The 15020-nt window shown below is 33.3% G+C and overlaps 1 protein-coding gene across 1 annotated transcript; it reads right to left on the minus strand.

The window, feature by feature from the left end:
• Positions 1-4094: 4094 nt before the first annotated feature.
• On the minus strand, positions 4095-12170 carry LOC106393888 (cadmium/zinc-transporting ATPase HMA3). The gene is made up of 10 exons (XM_048762260.1): positions 12063-12170; positions 11412-11639; positions 9933-10190; positions 8134-8231; positions 7770-8025; positions 7542-7679; positions 7125-7452; positions 6847-7049; positions 6568-6770; positions 4095-6479 (listed from the first exon to the last, which is right to left on the minus strand). The coding sequence occupies exons 2-10, from the start codon at positions 11635-11637 to the stop codon at positions 4311-4313; spliced, it is 3879 nt and encodes a 1292-aa protein (XP_048618217.1). The 5' UTR covers positions 11638-11639; positions 12063-12170; the 3' UTR covers positions 4095-4310.
• Between the last annotated feature and the right edge of the window lie 2850 nt (positions 12171-15020).

Genomic DNA, 15020 nt, shown 5'->3' on the forward strand with positions numbered 1-15020 from the left:
GTCATGTATCATGGGATTTGTCCTCACTCCCCCTCATGAACATACTCAAATTCGTGGTGCTTGGGACAATAAATTCCCTTGTGCATAGATATATTGCACACACGTGAGATCTTATGGGATAACATTTGTGCCCTTTTAAATATTTGCATCATAATCCGAATGGCTAAGTATGGTAATGCCATCTAAGTGATAAATTTCGTGGGTTAATCAAACATGATTGCCCTGGCTATTTGCCTAATATCATATTGATCACTAGATCAATAGAGAATGTAGTCTCGACCACTTAGGCGATTTTAATTTAGGTACTCTTATTCCCTTTTGTCCATTGTTGGAAACCATTTTTTCTTCTTAATTCAATGGACCTTATAGGGTGAATATAATGCCATTTAGGCAAAGCCTTGGTCGAGCTTCTTTTCCTTTCTTTCAAGGAATGTCCAGTTGAGTTCAAGAGTATTTTATAACTGAGCCTGGATGGCAGAGCATGTCGTGCCATTTGTCAAAGGCTTCTTTGAACTCTTTGGAAAAGTGAGTTGGGGTATTAATCCTCAATCATATTTATCTTGGCACAATAAAGGCATATAGATATAGTTTCTTATCAAACAACAGTTTGAATAAGATAATGATGAACTCAAAGTAATTCATTTTATTAATGAAGTCGTGTATAAAGCAAAGTATCAAAGCAATTCATGAAACATAAACTCAGGAAACATGAAAATGAGAATGTCAAAAGACAATTATATAATATGGCCTTCACAATGCATGTGTTGCCATATGGCGCTCAACTTCAGCTTCATCAGCTATAGGAGGCCTCATCTCATTATTCTTTAGCTCAATGTATCTTTTCTGAAGCTTGTCAAATCTGTTGATGGTATCTTTGATTTTCTGCTTTCTTTGTTCAGAAGCCAAAAGATATGACAAAAGGTCATTATAAGTGGTGAACTTCTTAGCCGTGTGTAGCAACAGCACATCCTTTGGATGGAATGTGGAGTAGGTCTTATATAATAAAGAATAATGTGTTATCCTTTCACCACATAGTTCAAGACTATAAGCAATATCCATCAGAGCAGAATTATATTTGTCCACGGATTCAAAATCCTGGAATCTGAGGATCTCCCATTCATGGTTGGCCTTTTGCCACGATACCGGTTTGAACCTTTTCCTTAACTGTAACCAAAGGTCACAAGGATCCTCAACATGGAGATACATGTCTCTTAATTCCTCAGTGAGATGATAACGAATAATCGTTATAGCTCTATGCCTTTCACTGTCAATGATATCATTGTACTCATTGATGCATTGTCCGAGTCCTCTGGATCTCAGGGCAACAAGAGTATTCTTTACCCATTCTAGGTAATTATCTCCAGAGAGATTTAGGGCAGAGTAATCTGAGGGTTCAAATCTCGACATCTGAATATTTAACGAGTAATTCAAGCACTCAGAATTCTATGTAAGCAATAGAATAAATCAATGTATATGATTTCAATAAGGCTTTCCCCCAAATCATATAATCTATTTGCTTAAGCAATCTTAGTATGAGAATGATCAATTGATCATTGCATCTAGTAATCCTTTTAATTATAATTCAAATTGGATTGATTATATATATAGGGTATTAAGGTCCTTTAGAATTTGAATAAGGATCAATCATCATTTTATTAAATGAGATCAAGCAAGATGGATGAAATCAAGCAAATGCATGGATCAAGAAATAGCTGAATGCATGTTCAGAACTAAGCATTGGACTTAAACAATCTATATGTGATTCCTAATGCATGAGGATATTTGATTTTCAAAGATCATAAAGCAAAAACCGATTCCTTCCCCCTTTTACAGGGTAAACCAAGACAAGAAAAATTTATAATTTTCAGGATATGTCTAGAACAAATTCAATTAGATTTTCAATCAATCGGTTTCAAAGCTGGTTTATGTTTTCAAATTAAACAAACATGCTTAACTTTAAAATAATCGATTTAATCTAATTAGATGCAAGCAATATGAACAAATTTAGATTTTATTTTAAATGCCCCATGATTAGAATGATCTATTATATGTATGCATGCTCAGTTTTAATAAAACTATATGACAAGCGGATGCATGGAAATGATCAGTTCATGATATGTGTATGATCTAACAATTTACTAATCCATGTTTGATCTAATAGATGCTATCAGGTATGTATATATGATCAGTATATAATTCAATCATCACAAAATCAGTTTTCAAGGTTGGTTTTTAGATCAAGATAAATTTATATCATTTGTTCAAACTATAATGAACCGATTTCAAGGCCGGTTTAGATTTAGATAAATTTTGACAAACAACTATGTGATCAAATGATTTCAACTTAGTATTTATTTTAGCCTATGTCATAACTATTTAAATCAAGACTATATGTTATAATATTTTGATAAATACTACCTAGTCAAAGATATGCATTTAAAACAATCATAAAAGTTTTAAATTTTGATCAGTTACAATATAAAACATCAATGGTCAAAGATATGCATTGATTAGGATTTAAGTTTTGATATCTTTGGGTTTGACTGAAAGATTATGGCTGAAAAGATTGTGGCCGGAAAAGGTCATGGCCGGAAAAAAAAATCATGGCCGGATTTGGATTTAGGGGTTCAGCCGATTATTGCTTATCGTTTAGGGGATTGATAAAAATCAAGCAAAAAGGATTTAGGGAATTGATATGTATAATGGCCATCAAGATACATATCCGGTTATAAAACAAACAAGGGGATTGAGATTTTGATGTGGATAAGGGCCGATTTGGATCGGTAAGCACATCGAATGGGATTAAGATTTTGATGGCCAGCTTATTCATCCGGCTATGCAGCCGGTAATACGGCCAAACAAAGATTATGTGTTTCAATCCTTTAGTCAATCCGGATTTAAGGCCGGATCAAAATAGGAGAAAGAGGAACCGATTTTAAGGCTTGTTAGCTAAAAGGGGTTTATGATTTTCTCTAATAACTTTTATAATTTCAAATAGTTCTTAGAAACAAGATTCATATAGATCTTAGATTATTAATAAGTTTTATAAGTTTTTAGAGATTTTTAGATCTTTAGAGATTCAAATAATTTTAGAATCAAGATTCATATAGATCTTAGATTCAAGATTAATATTTGAGATAATTTTAGATCTATAGATTTTTTATAAGTTTTATGATTCATATAGATCCAAGATTCAGATATATGATGTTCTTAGATTTTAGGTTTTGATTAGTTTACCTTTTACACCACAAAATTCTGAATGGACCACCGTGAGAGAGAGAGTGATCCGCGGATGAGCTGGTTGAGAGAGAGGTGGAGGAGCTGGCCGGAAAACCGTGAGAGGGATAGACTTGGCCGGCGGAGCAAGGCTGAGGGCCGGAAGAGATGGCCGGAAAAGAGATGATCGCCGGCGGATGGGATTGCTCAGGTGGAGAGAGTCTCGGGCTGATAACGTGTTAAGATTTGAGAGAAGATTTGTGAGAATGTGTTGTATATTTCTTATTGCTTACACCACTATATATAGTGGTTCATACAAGATGGAGTCAAAGGGAGAATTGATTACAAAGATACTCTACATAATGACATGGTCAAACTCATAAAGACTAAAGTTGAATGGGTCTTCCATGTGGCTGGATGTAAACCCCCAATGGACTCTAGTCTTGAACTTGTATGGTATAGGTTTTGGACCGTCCACTGTTTTAAAATTAAGCATTGACTTCTTTAAGCAGTAAGCAAACATGTCAACATGTATGCCGGTCTAGAAGATAGCTGGATAAAACATTCCTATTGGTCTAGTTTTTGTATTGTAAGTGTTTCAGATCTATAAATTTCAGAGCCGGCCTTGGCTTCGGTGCATTTTGTATAAAACCACCATCTTCTAGTATCTTTGTCTGCTTGATACAAAATATGTTTGTTATGTTAATTCATATCCCTAATCTCATCAATCAATGAAGAATCATGGTTTGGCATGATTTGTTCTCTAGTTTAACAACTAAGCCAAAAGAGAAGACTTCTAATGTTAAGACTCTAAGATCGATATCCAAGCTTGTATGGCTACTAAGCTTGTCTACATCTTCAATAAGAGACTAAGAAAATTAGAAGATAGAAGTACTTTAGGATTATTATCTCAAAACATAAAAAGACACAAGGATCCCTAGAATTTTCCTCATGAATCACAGTTGCTAAATCTAGTCCTTGCTGAAAACAATAAAAACATGTTTTTATTTTTTCGACCACACTAGTTGAAGAGGAAAGGTTACGTGAATAGATGGATGCGTCTGAGATTCAAAGCTATTCAATCACAGTCTCCATCAAGCAGCCCCCACATGGTGGTGATGGTGGTGGCCGTGGTGGTGGTGATGATGCCTGTGAGTACAATATGCCTTGGCATAACTCCTGCAACAGCTTTTACCAATGTGACGCTTATCTTTTACCTTACATTTAGATCCACAAGCCTCTGGAGTCTTCACTTTGCAACAACTCTCTACCTTCTTCACTTGCAACACCAGATCATTAGGACTCGTGCAACAGCTTTGGCTAGAAACCTTCACCATCTCTCGCTCTTTGCTACCACTCTCCACCACATTCACCGAACTAGACGACCCTTCTTGCTTCAAACCAGTTCCACAGCAAGGGGATTTGCTAACAGGCTTCTCACTACAGATTTGTGTTACTTCTTTGCCACAGCATTCTCCTTTGCCCTTCTCAAGATCAAATGCCTCTCTCACTTCTCCTTCTGTGTCTCCACAACAAACCAACTTGAGATCAGTCTCCAGACAATCCTTCTGATGGCAGATTTGTTCCACTTTCTCCTTGTTTCCGCAACATCCTGAGGAGAAATTAGAACCGTCTGTCTCTTCCTCACATGCCAGAGTTATCTCTCCGGTTTGCTTTTCATCACCACAACAAACAGACTTACATTGTCCTTCACTCTTTATCTCAAGATCAAGTTTCTCTTTCACTTCTCCTCCTTCTATGCTACCACAACAAGCCAGCTTGAGATCACAACTTACACCAGCTTCAATGTCTAGACTTGTCTCCTCATGGCAGCTTTGCTTCACTGTGGTCTTGTTGTCGCAGCTATCCAACCAGCAATCAAGACTACCTGTCTCTTCCTCAGAAGCCAGAGTTATCTCCTCGGTTTGTTTCACTGTCTCCTTAATCAGCACATCCTTCTCCAGAGAAGACGTTTCCTTAGCCTTCTCTTTAGTTCCACAACAGCTTGTCTTGCAAGTTTCACCAGCCTTCTTCTGCAGACCTTTCTCCAAATCAAATAACTCATCCCCAAGAATCTGCATGTCTACATTCTTCTCTGCTTTCTCTTTATCCTTAGTACAACAACCTGATCCACCTTTCAGTTTCATGTCGTGGTTGACATGAGTAGACTTCTTGCATGAGCTCGATGAAGCCATATCTCCAACTGGTTTATTAGTCTTCTCAGCGCAACAGCTATCTTTCACAACCACCTTTACATTCTCTTGCTTCTTATCACCACAACAACCACCAGAGTGACCATGGTCAGAACTGGACTTACTACTTGGTTTCACCATCACCACCTTCTCTTGAGTCTTCTTATCACCACAGCAACCACCAGATTGATCATGGCCAGAACTGGACTTACTACTTGGTTTCACCATCACCACCTTCTCTTGAGTCTTCTTATCACCACAGCAACCACCAGCGTGACCATGGCCTGAACTGGACTTACTACTTGGTTTCACCATCACCACCTTCTCTTGAGTCTTCTTATCACCACAGCAACCACCAGCGTGACCATGGCCTGAACTGGACTTACTACTTGGTTTCACCATCATCACCTTCTCTTGAGTCTTCTTATCACCACAGCAACCACCAGCGTGATCATGGCCTGAACTGGACTTACTACTTGGTTTCTTCATCACCACCTTATCTTGAGCTTTCTTATCACCACAACATCCTGAGTTGCATTGACTCTTTGATAACAAGCCTGCTTCCAAGTCTACCTCTTCATCCGCCTCTCCTTCAAGTTTCGTACCATTCAACACAGAAGACCTGTAACACTTCTTGTTCTTGCTCTTGTCCTTCTCTCGCAGCAACAACATACTGTTGAGAATCACCAGCAGACAAGTCCCTACATCAACCAGCACCGCAGCCCAAATCAAAGGATGACCACAAATTGCCAAAATCAGTATTCCTACTTTGAAAATGATGGATATGAACACGTTTTGGACAACTTTGCGCCGAGCTCTTCTCGCTATCTTTATGGCCTGTGGTATCCTTCGGATATCATTTGACATTAGAATGATATCACCAGTCTGTGTTGCAAGCGCAGAGCCAGAGATCCCCATGGAGATACCAATATCAGCTGTGGCTAAGGCTGGTGCATCATTCACACCGTCTCCTACCATTGCAGTTGGTCCTTCTTTCTTGAACTCTTGTATGATTCTTGATTTGTCTTCTGGAAGTAGTTCTCCATGTACAACATCCAGAGCATTCCCTAGCTGTTTCATAAAAAAAAAAAAAGAAAAAAAAAACATTTCAAGATTTATATAATTAGTTATAAAGAGATCTTGTTTTTAGTCTACTCACCTGTTCTTGAGCATGCATAGCTGCATCTTGATTATCTCCAGTTAGCATTGCGGTTTTGATTCCAAGATCTTTTAGTTCCTTCATTGCTTGAATAACACCTGATCTACATGCATCAGAGAGATTGAAAACTCCAGCTAGTCTTTCACCAACATAGATGTATCCAATAGTCTTTCCTCCTTTGGTATCAACTTCAATCTCTGGAACTGTCAAGAAGCAACACTCAAGTGAATCAGACTCAACACCACATTATGTAACAAATTTTTTGAAACTTCTTATTACCTGTTGAACACTTAGCTCTAGAAGCAATCCTTTTGTTCCCTATGTAGATATCATTACCATCAATCTTACCATAGATTCCTTCACCTGGAAAGAGCTGATAGTCCTCAACTTCTTCAGTTCTAGGCTCAACATCAACAGATTTTGCATAGTCCACAATTGTTGCTGCCATTGGATGACTTGACTTGCTTTCAACACTTGATACCCTGAAACATTGTACACAAGATATTCCCAGCCATGAGTTGTCTGTTTTTGGACAGTGCACAAGTTTGTTTTCTTACCAGTAAAGCAAAGTGCGTAGGCTTATGTCTCTATGGAGTGACTTGAAATCAACAACAATGAACTCTCCTCTGGTAATAGTCCCGGTTTTGTCGAAGGCAGTGATCTTGATCTTTGAGAGAGTGTCAAGATAATCAGCACTTTTGATCAGAAGCCCTGAAGTTGCTGCTTTAGTAAGTGCACAGAAAGTAGCAACTGGTGTAGAGAGGATAAGACCACATGGACAAGCACTGACTAACACAACTAGTGCTAAGTGGAACCAATGGTTTAGGTTGTGAACTTTCATTATGGCCGGGACAGCCGCTATACAACCTGATATGAAGATGATTGCTGAAACAAACAAGAAACATAGACGTCTCAAGTTACACAAATCAAGACCATAAAGATAAAACAAGTTCTGGATATGTTTTTTTCCAAACCTGGTGTATAGTACTGAGAACATTTGTCTATTAGCCTCTGAGATTTGGTTTTACTGCTCTGAGCTTCTTCTACAAGCTTAGCCATCTTGGTAACCACACAATCACTGGCTAAAGCAATTGTTTTCACACTTATATAACCTGCAAAACACAGTGGTGAAAGATCTATAGAGTGAATGAAAGATACAAAGATAAGGCCACAGCTTAAAGCTCTTGTAGTTAAGACATTACCATTTAGGTTGATGGTTCCAGCCCAAACCGTAGAGTCTTTCTGTTTAGGCACAGGGAATGCTTCCCCTGTTAAGGTTTTCTCATCTACTTCACAGTTTCCATCAACCACAGTTCCATCAATTGGTATGGTTTCACCAGCTTTAACTGCTACAATTGTGTTAACCTTAACATCATCTACTTCAACTTCTTCTCCAGTCTCTGCTATTATTGCCTTCTGTGGAGCTAAGCTCATTAGAGACTGCATTACCGCGTTCGCCTGAAAGATTACAGATGACATGACAACTTCAGCTTTAGATCATCCTTACAAGAAAATCAAGAAGCCTCACTACTGTTTAGTAACATAATAAATGATCAGTTAACAAACCTTGTAGCTAGCTCTTGTTTCAAGCCACTCAGCTATGGTGAATAAGAAGACAACTGCTGCTGCCTCCATGAAATCTTGCATTGCAAGTGTTGCAGCCACTGTTTAATATAAGAAGCCCAGACGAACAAACATAATCAAGATTCCACAAAAGATTTTACTTTGAATTCACAAAAGCTTGGTTTATACTGTATGGTTATTTGTTGACCGGGTCTCCTATACCGAGATTCCTGCTAAAATTAATTATATGGAATGGCTAAGTCAACTTTAATATCAGTTCGAATTTCTTAATTAGTTTCTTCACTAGAAATGATTTTTAATTAATTATTTGTTGCTTTTTTGTTTTTCCTTGTTACAAGTTCAAACTTAAAAAGTACCTTTTCTATTTTTAGTGGTAGAAGAAGATAAGCCAATAAAAACACTTTACATATTTCCTTCTATGGCACGTAATTGCAACTTTTATCAAATAAATAAAAATATATGAAAATGTAGTAACAGTCTAACAGATCAACAATCAAACGCATCATCTATTTACGTAAAAAATAGCCAAAACAATAATATATATAATGCTAAATTAAATTTAAAGAGCCAGAACAACTCAAAGATTGTTTTATAAAGCAAAGAAAATCGATCATGCAAATACGATTTCTGGTGCATAGCATACGGATATCACAAAACACAGGCGTGAAAAATGTCAAATAAACTCTTGTTAAAGAAAAATGAGAAAGGCGTATCTTTTTCTCCATATTTTCAAGACGCCTTTAATTATTGCGTTATATCTACCACACCAACTTGCCGAGTTTGTCACATGTTCACTTTACCTATATCCAAAGAACATTTTTGATATTTTCTAGTATAACCTAATTCTCAAAATTTACTTTACATAGAACTAAAATATAAAAAGTAGTTTTGTTTAATTCTCTAGCTTACAACTTTAAGATTTTAACTATATAAAAGAAATACCAAAATACTACAATATCAATGGAGTAGTGTTCTATAAACTAAAATTGATGTTTTGATATTTCCCATATGTATTCTTTTTAAAAATGGTAAGAAAAAATAACCGAATACTTTTCTGAAAGATTACGTGGGTTACAAAAAAGCAGTTTACATAATTTTCAAAAGTACTATAAAAAGGTTAACTCAGAATTTAAAAAAAAAAAACTCGCTAAGCTCCAAGAAAACTAGATAAAACGAAGCATATACGTGGATATATATATATATATATATATATATATATATATATATATACAATATAATAATATATGGCTGCATTTTAAATTTATAGTTTGTTGTGCATAATATTTGTATTGTAATATGTAGTCGTAATTAAGCTTTAGGAGACATGAAGAGGCTTGGGTATCAGTTGATGTCATCACCCGAACAATCGACAAAACTAGGCTAGGTGGTTAACTTAGAAAATGGTTTGAGGTTAACCCTACTTAGGGTCTAACCATATACAGTATTTTTTACATTTTTTAACATTTAGCTCACATATAATTATTTTGTAAATGTCCATCCACCATTATTTGATCAATAAATTTGAAATCTCAAAAAAAATATGTAGAAATAAGAAGTTATTATTTAAATAGGTCTACTATCAATTGAACTTAGTTTTTAATACGACCACAAATTGATAAGTTTTTCTTTGTAACCAGTACTGCTATAGTCTGGGCATATATATTAATTACGGCGAACCATTAAACTAACAAATCACTATCTCGAAACCTATGATGGTTACACGCCAATCTTGACTTGTGCGGTTAAAAAGAATTTATTAAAAAAATGAAAAGTAGAGTTACCAGTTATAATGATCAGGATGTTGATGTCGACCCTGCATCTTCCTATAGAAGCAACGGCTTTGGCAAGAATCGGATAAATACCGGCGGCCACGGCTGCGACAGCGACCCATCGAAAAGGCGAGTACACAAATTTCAAGAAGGAGAGGAGGAGGAGTATGCCGGAAATCAACGCGAAAGGGCTTGGCCATTTGTTCTTGAAGCTGGTTTTACCGTCTACTTTCACGTTTGCTTCTAACCTAGCTTGGTTCAGTGCCTTAGCTGCACCACAATATTGTTTGGAACTAAATGTTAAACAACTAATATATGTAAGAAATTTAATTTGTTTTAAAATAACACTTTTGTGAGTGAAATAAATTATTATTTTAAGTTTAATATATGGAATATGTTTTCTGTCACACAAAATAAAATAAAATATATTTACGTAACGAGTATGCTCCACTAACAATAAAATATTCTAATAAAAGATATGGTAAATATCTCCACAGGCTTTTTCTGAAACAAAAATTTCTGCATATGTTTTTGGAAAATCAAATCTTTTAATAATGTCAGTTAGATATGTTGTTTATAATATACACGTGACATGCGGTGTGTATGAGTGAATTATGTATACTATGAAAATTTTATTTAGTTTACACTACGCACAAAATTGTATAAAAGCTATAATTTTAAATATTTTAATTTTAAAACACCGTTTGAAATAAAAATTAGATGAATGAAAATCACAATTGTTGGTTGACTAAATGTGCGTACTTTTGGGGAAAATTATCTAACTACCAAATAATATTTACGATTTTTTAAAGCTTCTCAAAAAAAAAATATATTTACGATTTTCTATTTTTACTAGTTTGTGTAGACTATATATTGTAGACTATATATTTTCAGTTAGCCCTAAATAAAAACAAAAAGTTGTGAATATCTTTTTATAAGTAAACAAAATATGTGTTCATACTTTTATGAACGGGTTGTTCTTTCTTGTTGTTGGAAAAATAAAACTATTGATTCTTGTTATTTTCTTACCCTTTGGCCTTTTCAGCAACAAAAACTTGAATTGGTTACTTGCTAGTTTTAGGTTGTATTTATAGTTATTATTAAACTTGATTTAGATATGCAAAAAAAAAACACCAAATAATCGGGGTTCTATTTTTTCACTAGATTTGGTAAAAGTTTCACAAAAGAATTCACTATTTTTTAGGATAGCCAGTTCCCATAAAATCTTGAATAAGCAAAATAAATCTTGAATAGGTAAACTCTTAATAAAAGTTTTGAAAGGCAAATTAAGCTTTTGCGATAGAATTGTTGAGTTTCAATATTAGTGACTTGTTAAGATCACATAAGAAAAGTAAATTAAAAGTGGCGTTTGCGTATCAAACAACCCACGCGTAAATAACTTTAAAAACAGAAAACGAAGTGTGATCTTTTGCTTGGGAAAATAACAAAATAAATTAAATATAATTAAGAGCAAATATATTTCTGCTTTACCAATTTGGGATGGAGAGATGAGGAGGCTGTCGTGGACTACGATCACCGTTCTAGTCGGAACGATAACGGAATATTCTTTAATGCCGTCGAGAGACTTGAGAATATTCTCGATAATAGGAACCTCCGACGGACAACAGATTCCCAACACATCGAAGTAACTCTTCTGCCACTTCTTCTTTGTCTTTTTGTTTTCTTCTTTCTTATTGTCCTCGTTCTGTAACGCCATTTCTATATCACAATTATTTAGGCTTTTAGAAAGATTTTTTATTATAACAAAACACATCGCAAAAAGATTATGTATGGGTTTATGGCTACTTTTTAAGAGGAAAAGAAAAAGAAAACAATAAACTTTTCAGCGAGGATGCATAATTGCATATAACTTGTTGGATAAAGTGTTATTTCATTATCTGTATTGTTATTTCTGTTTAAAACTGTTTACTTTATAGAAAAGGTGAAAAATGAAAGTCGAGAACAAGCGAAAATATTCTTTTCAAAAAAAAAAAAAAACAAGCGAAAATATTATGAAACTCTCAATGCTTAATTCGGAGTATAGTATACGAAAATATTCCATTAAGAGGATGAATAAATAAGAATCAGATTTCGCTTTGTCATGAACTCGATGTGATGAATTAAGAAGATAAAGAATATTACCGGACGAGAGATAGTAGCAAAGAGAGAAGAGCCGAAGAAGAAGATATAGAGATGGAGTGAAAGAGGGTATTGGAACGTAGATACGCTAGTTGTTTATATATAGGTAGATAGATACGTATGAATGTTAGATTGAATCTCATTGGTTATTTTTCTTTTATCTTTTTAAAATTATAAGATTTCTTATTAATTTAAAATATCTTTATACTGCACTTTTTATGAATTCATTTCACAAACAAAAATAACTTTAGTCAGGTTTTAATGATCTAGAATGGGTTCTTTTACTTGTTTTTAGGTAGTTCTAACAGTAAATAAATTAGTTTTTTATCTACCGAAATTACCGAAAAAATTCAAAAATACATCAGGGAAAATCTTTTTTATTTAATATACAAACCACGGTGTTTAAAAAGTTTAAGAAATCGGTACAAAATTATCTAAGAATCAGATCTCAATACTCAAGATCATGTTCGTCGTTACTGATAAAAATAACTGCCTGTTCATATATTTGTGGGATTTTGGATTTTTTTTCAAAAATGTGCATGGTATTTATAAATTATGATAAATTTTTGAAAACTACCCTAGTTAAGATTGTAAATTTGAAAAATTTACTGTTTTAATATTATTTTGAAAACTACACTTATTTATGTCTTATAAGACTATTTGGCCCTTTTGAATTTTAAATTCAAAACATTTTAATAGTGAAAAACTCGAGATTATTATTTGAAATAATTTTACTGAATTATAATATATAACAAATTTAGCAAATTAGAATATATTCAAAATATATATGGATAACTATAAAACTGTAAAACACAATCTTATAATGTATAAAGAGTATTCGTAAAACCCTATTATCATATTTGTTATTAAGGGGGGTGTATTCAATATAACATTTGAGGTGATTTGATTTTTAATGGAGTTTTAGATCATTTAAATAAGTTGAAGAGATTTAGGTGATTTTGTTAAACCACTCTATAATATAATCTAAAACCATGAGATTTGAGTTTTAATTTTTTTAACTAAGAAACTCCACTCAAACACCCTAAAATCACCTGAAAAACTTTAAAACTCCACAACTTAAAATATTTTCAAAAACAGTGGATTTTAGAATACTCTACGAAATGTTAAGTTCAATAACAGTGAATTTTAAATGAGTTTTTAAAATTCATATTTGAATAACAGTGGATTTGTCATTTTAATATAAATAAGTTAAAACTCTCAGTTGAATACAACCCCTAAGTGCTTTTGAACTATAAAACATGTTGTTTAATCATGAACTTTAGTGGAGTTGGGTATAAGAAAACCTAGCCGAAAAATTAAATGATATGTTATTTGCTATATGTATTAAGTTGTCAAAGAAGCAGAGTGAAGAACTATTCTATCTGAGAAACTACTATTGATAGCTTTGCATTTCGCCATGATCTTAGAAAGAAATAGAGTTAGAGTTTGACTAATGTTTTGACACCACATTCGTTCTTTTAACAACTACTGATATATTAACAGGAGATAGAAGACGATCTCTTAATTTCCAAAGCACATGAAGCTATTTCAGCTATTGTTACGATATGGCCCTTACTTTTGATGAAATAAGAAAACTGCGGTGATTATCAAATGTATCTAAGAGTCTAAAGTTTATAACCAAAAGAAAACATCAAACTCCAAAATTATGTTGACACATCTTCTTCTTCAGATACAAAAGAAAAAGAAGAACACTGATTCGAAAGTACGAAAACCAGAAGTTTTAAACAAATCATACCAAATTCCCGATTTTCTTGTATAGCTTAAAATAAAACAAATGAATTGTTTTTTATTTCTATTAATTTTTTATTTAACTGTTGAAATTTTCTATTCAAAATAAGGTTAATTTAGTCACTTCACTTATAAATAACTGTAGTTTTCAAAAAATTAAAGATATGGTGTAGTTTTAAAAATATAATCTCATTTGATGACATTTTTCCAAATTTTCCCTAAATTTTTTGTTTGTAAATATCGTAATTAAGTTGTTCTTAGTTTTGTCACACAATATAGTTTGTTCTTGGTCTACGTTTTCAATATAGTTTCGTTGTGTTTTTAATAATTTTCAGTATTGACAATTATATTTTTATTTCTAAATCGTTTAATAATTTTTTATTGAAATTATATTTTATTTCTAAGTCGTTTAAGGAACTTCTTAAAGATAAAACATATGGCTCATTTAACAGTATAAGGAACTTAATTCTTTTCAAATTTGAACCGATAACAATGGGGTTGATTGGCAAGTGCTTTAGAAGTGCTGTAAGATCTCTCTACAGCCTAAATTATTTCTACAGCCCAAAATTTTGCCAATCATGCTTTGTAAAGATTTTTTAAAGTTACAGATTTTTCTTTCCTTTTTATTTATTTTTAGCTGTGGAAAGCCATAAATCTAGAGCATTTATTTTTTGCTTTAGAAAATTTATATGTAAATCTTTGAATCTTTTTAAACCTACAGCTAATATTCTACAGCAAAATTATCTACAGCCACAGCAAAAATAATCTACAGATTTATTTATAAAGCAAAAATATAAAGCTACAGCTCCTTCCAATCATCCTCAATATTTCAATATTTTAAGATTTGAAACTAGCTAAGTCGTAAGTAAAAACACTCTTAATCACAAAAATCACTTTTTGCGTGCATATGTTTGTTTTGTAATTTCCAATACCATCAAGGAAGATCATTGATTAGAGTGTAATCAAAACAACTACACATAAAATTCTTATCCGCGTTATGCACAATTTTTAAAAATTTAGATGATAATTATGTGTTACAAATACTAATATCAGTATTTTCTAAATATACAATTTATAATCTTAAATTTATAAAAGGTTGAAAATTTATGTTTAAAAAAATAACTTATAATAATGTGATAATCCCTTGTTATTGGTTGAACTTTAACTTATGACTTTAGTTTTATTTATTTTTAAACCACTAATTCTAACCAA

This window comes from Brassica napus, chromosome C7, assembly GCF_020379485.1.
Source record: "Brassica napus cultivar Da-Ae chromosome C7, Da-Ae, whole genome shotgun sequence".
Lineage (NCBI taxonomy): Eukaryota > Viridiplantae > Streptophyta > Magnoliopsida > Brassicales > Brassicaceae > Brassica > Brassica napus.

Excerpts from the sequence above, each read along its gene's own strand:
- LOC106393888 (XM_048762260.1), bottom strand. The coding sequence starts at position 11,637 with ATGGCGTTACAGAACGAGGACAATAAGAAAGAAGAAAACAAAAAGACA. Across the intron at positions 10,191-11,411 it reads CATCTCTCCATCCCAAATTG|CTAAGGCACTGAACCAAGCT; the intron begins GTAAAGCAGAAA and ends ATTGTGGTGCAG. Across the intron at positions 7,680-7,769 it reads TGGAACCATCAACCTAAATG|GTTATATAAGTGTGAAAACA; the intron begins GTAATGTCTTAA and ends TGTGTTTTGCAG.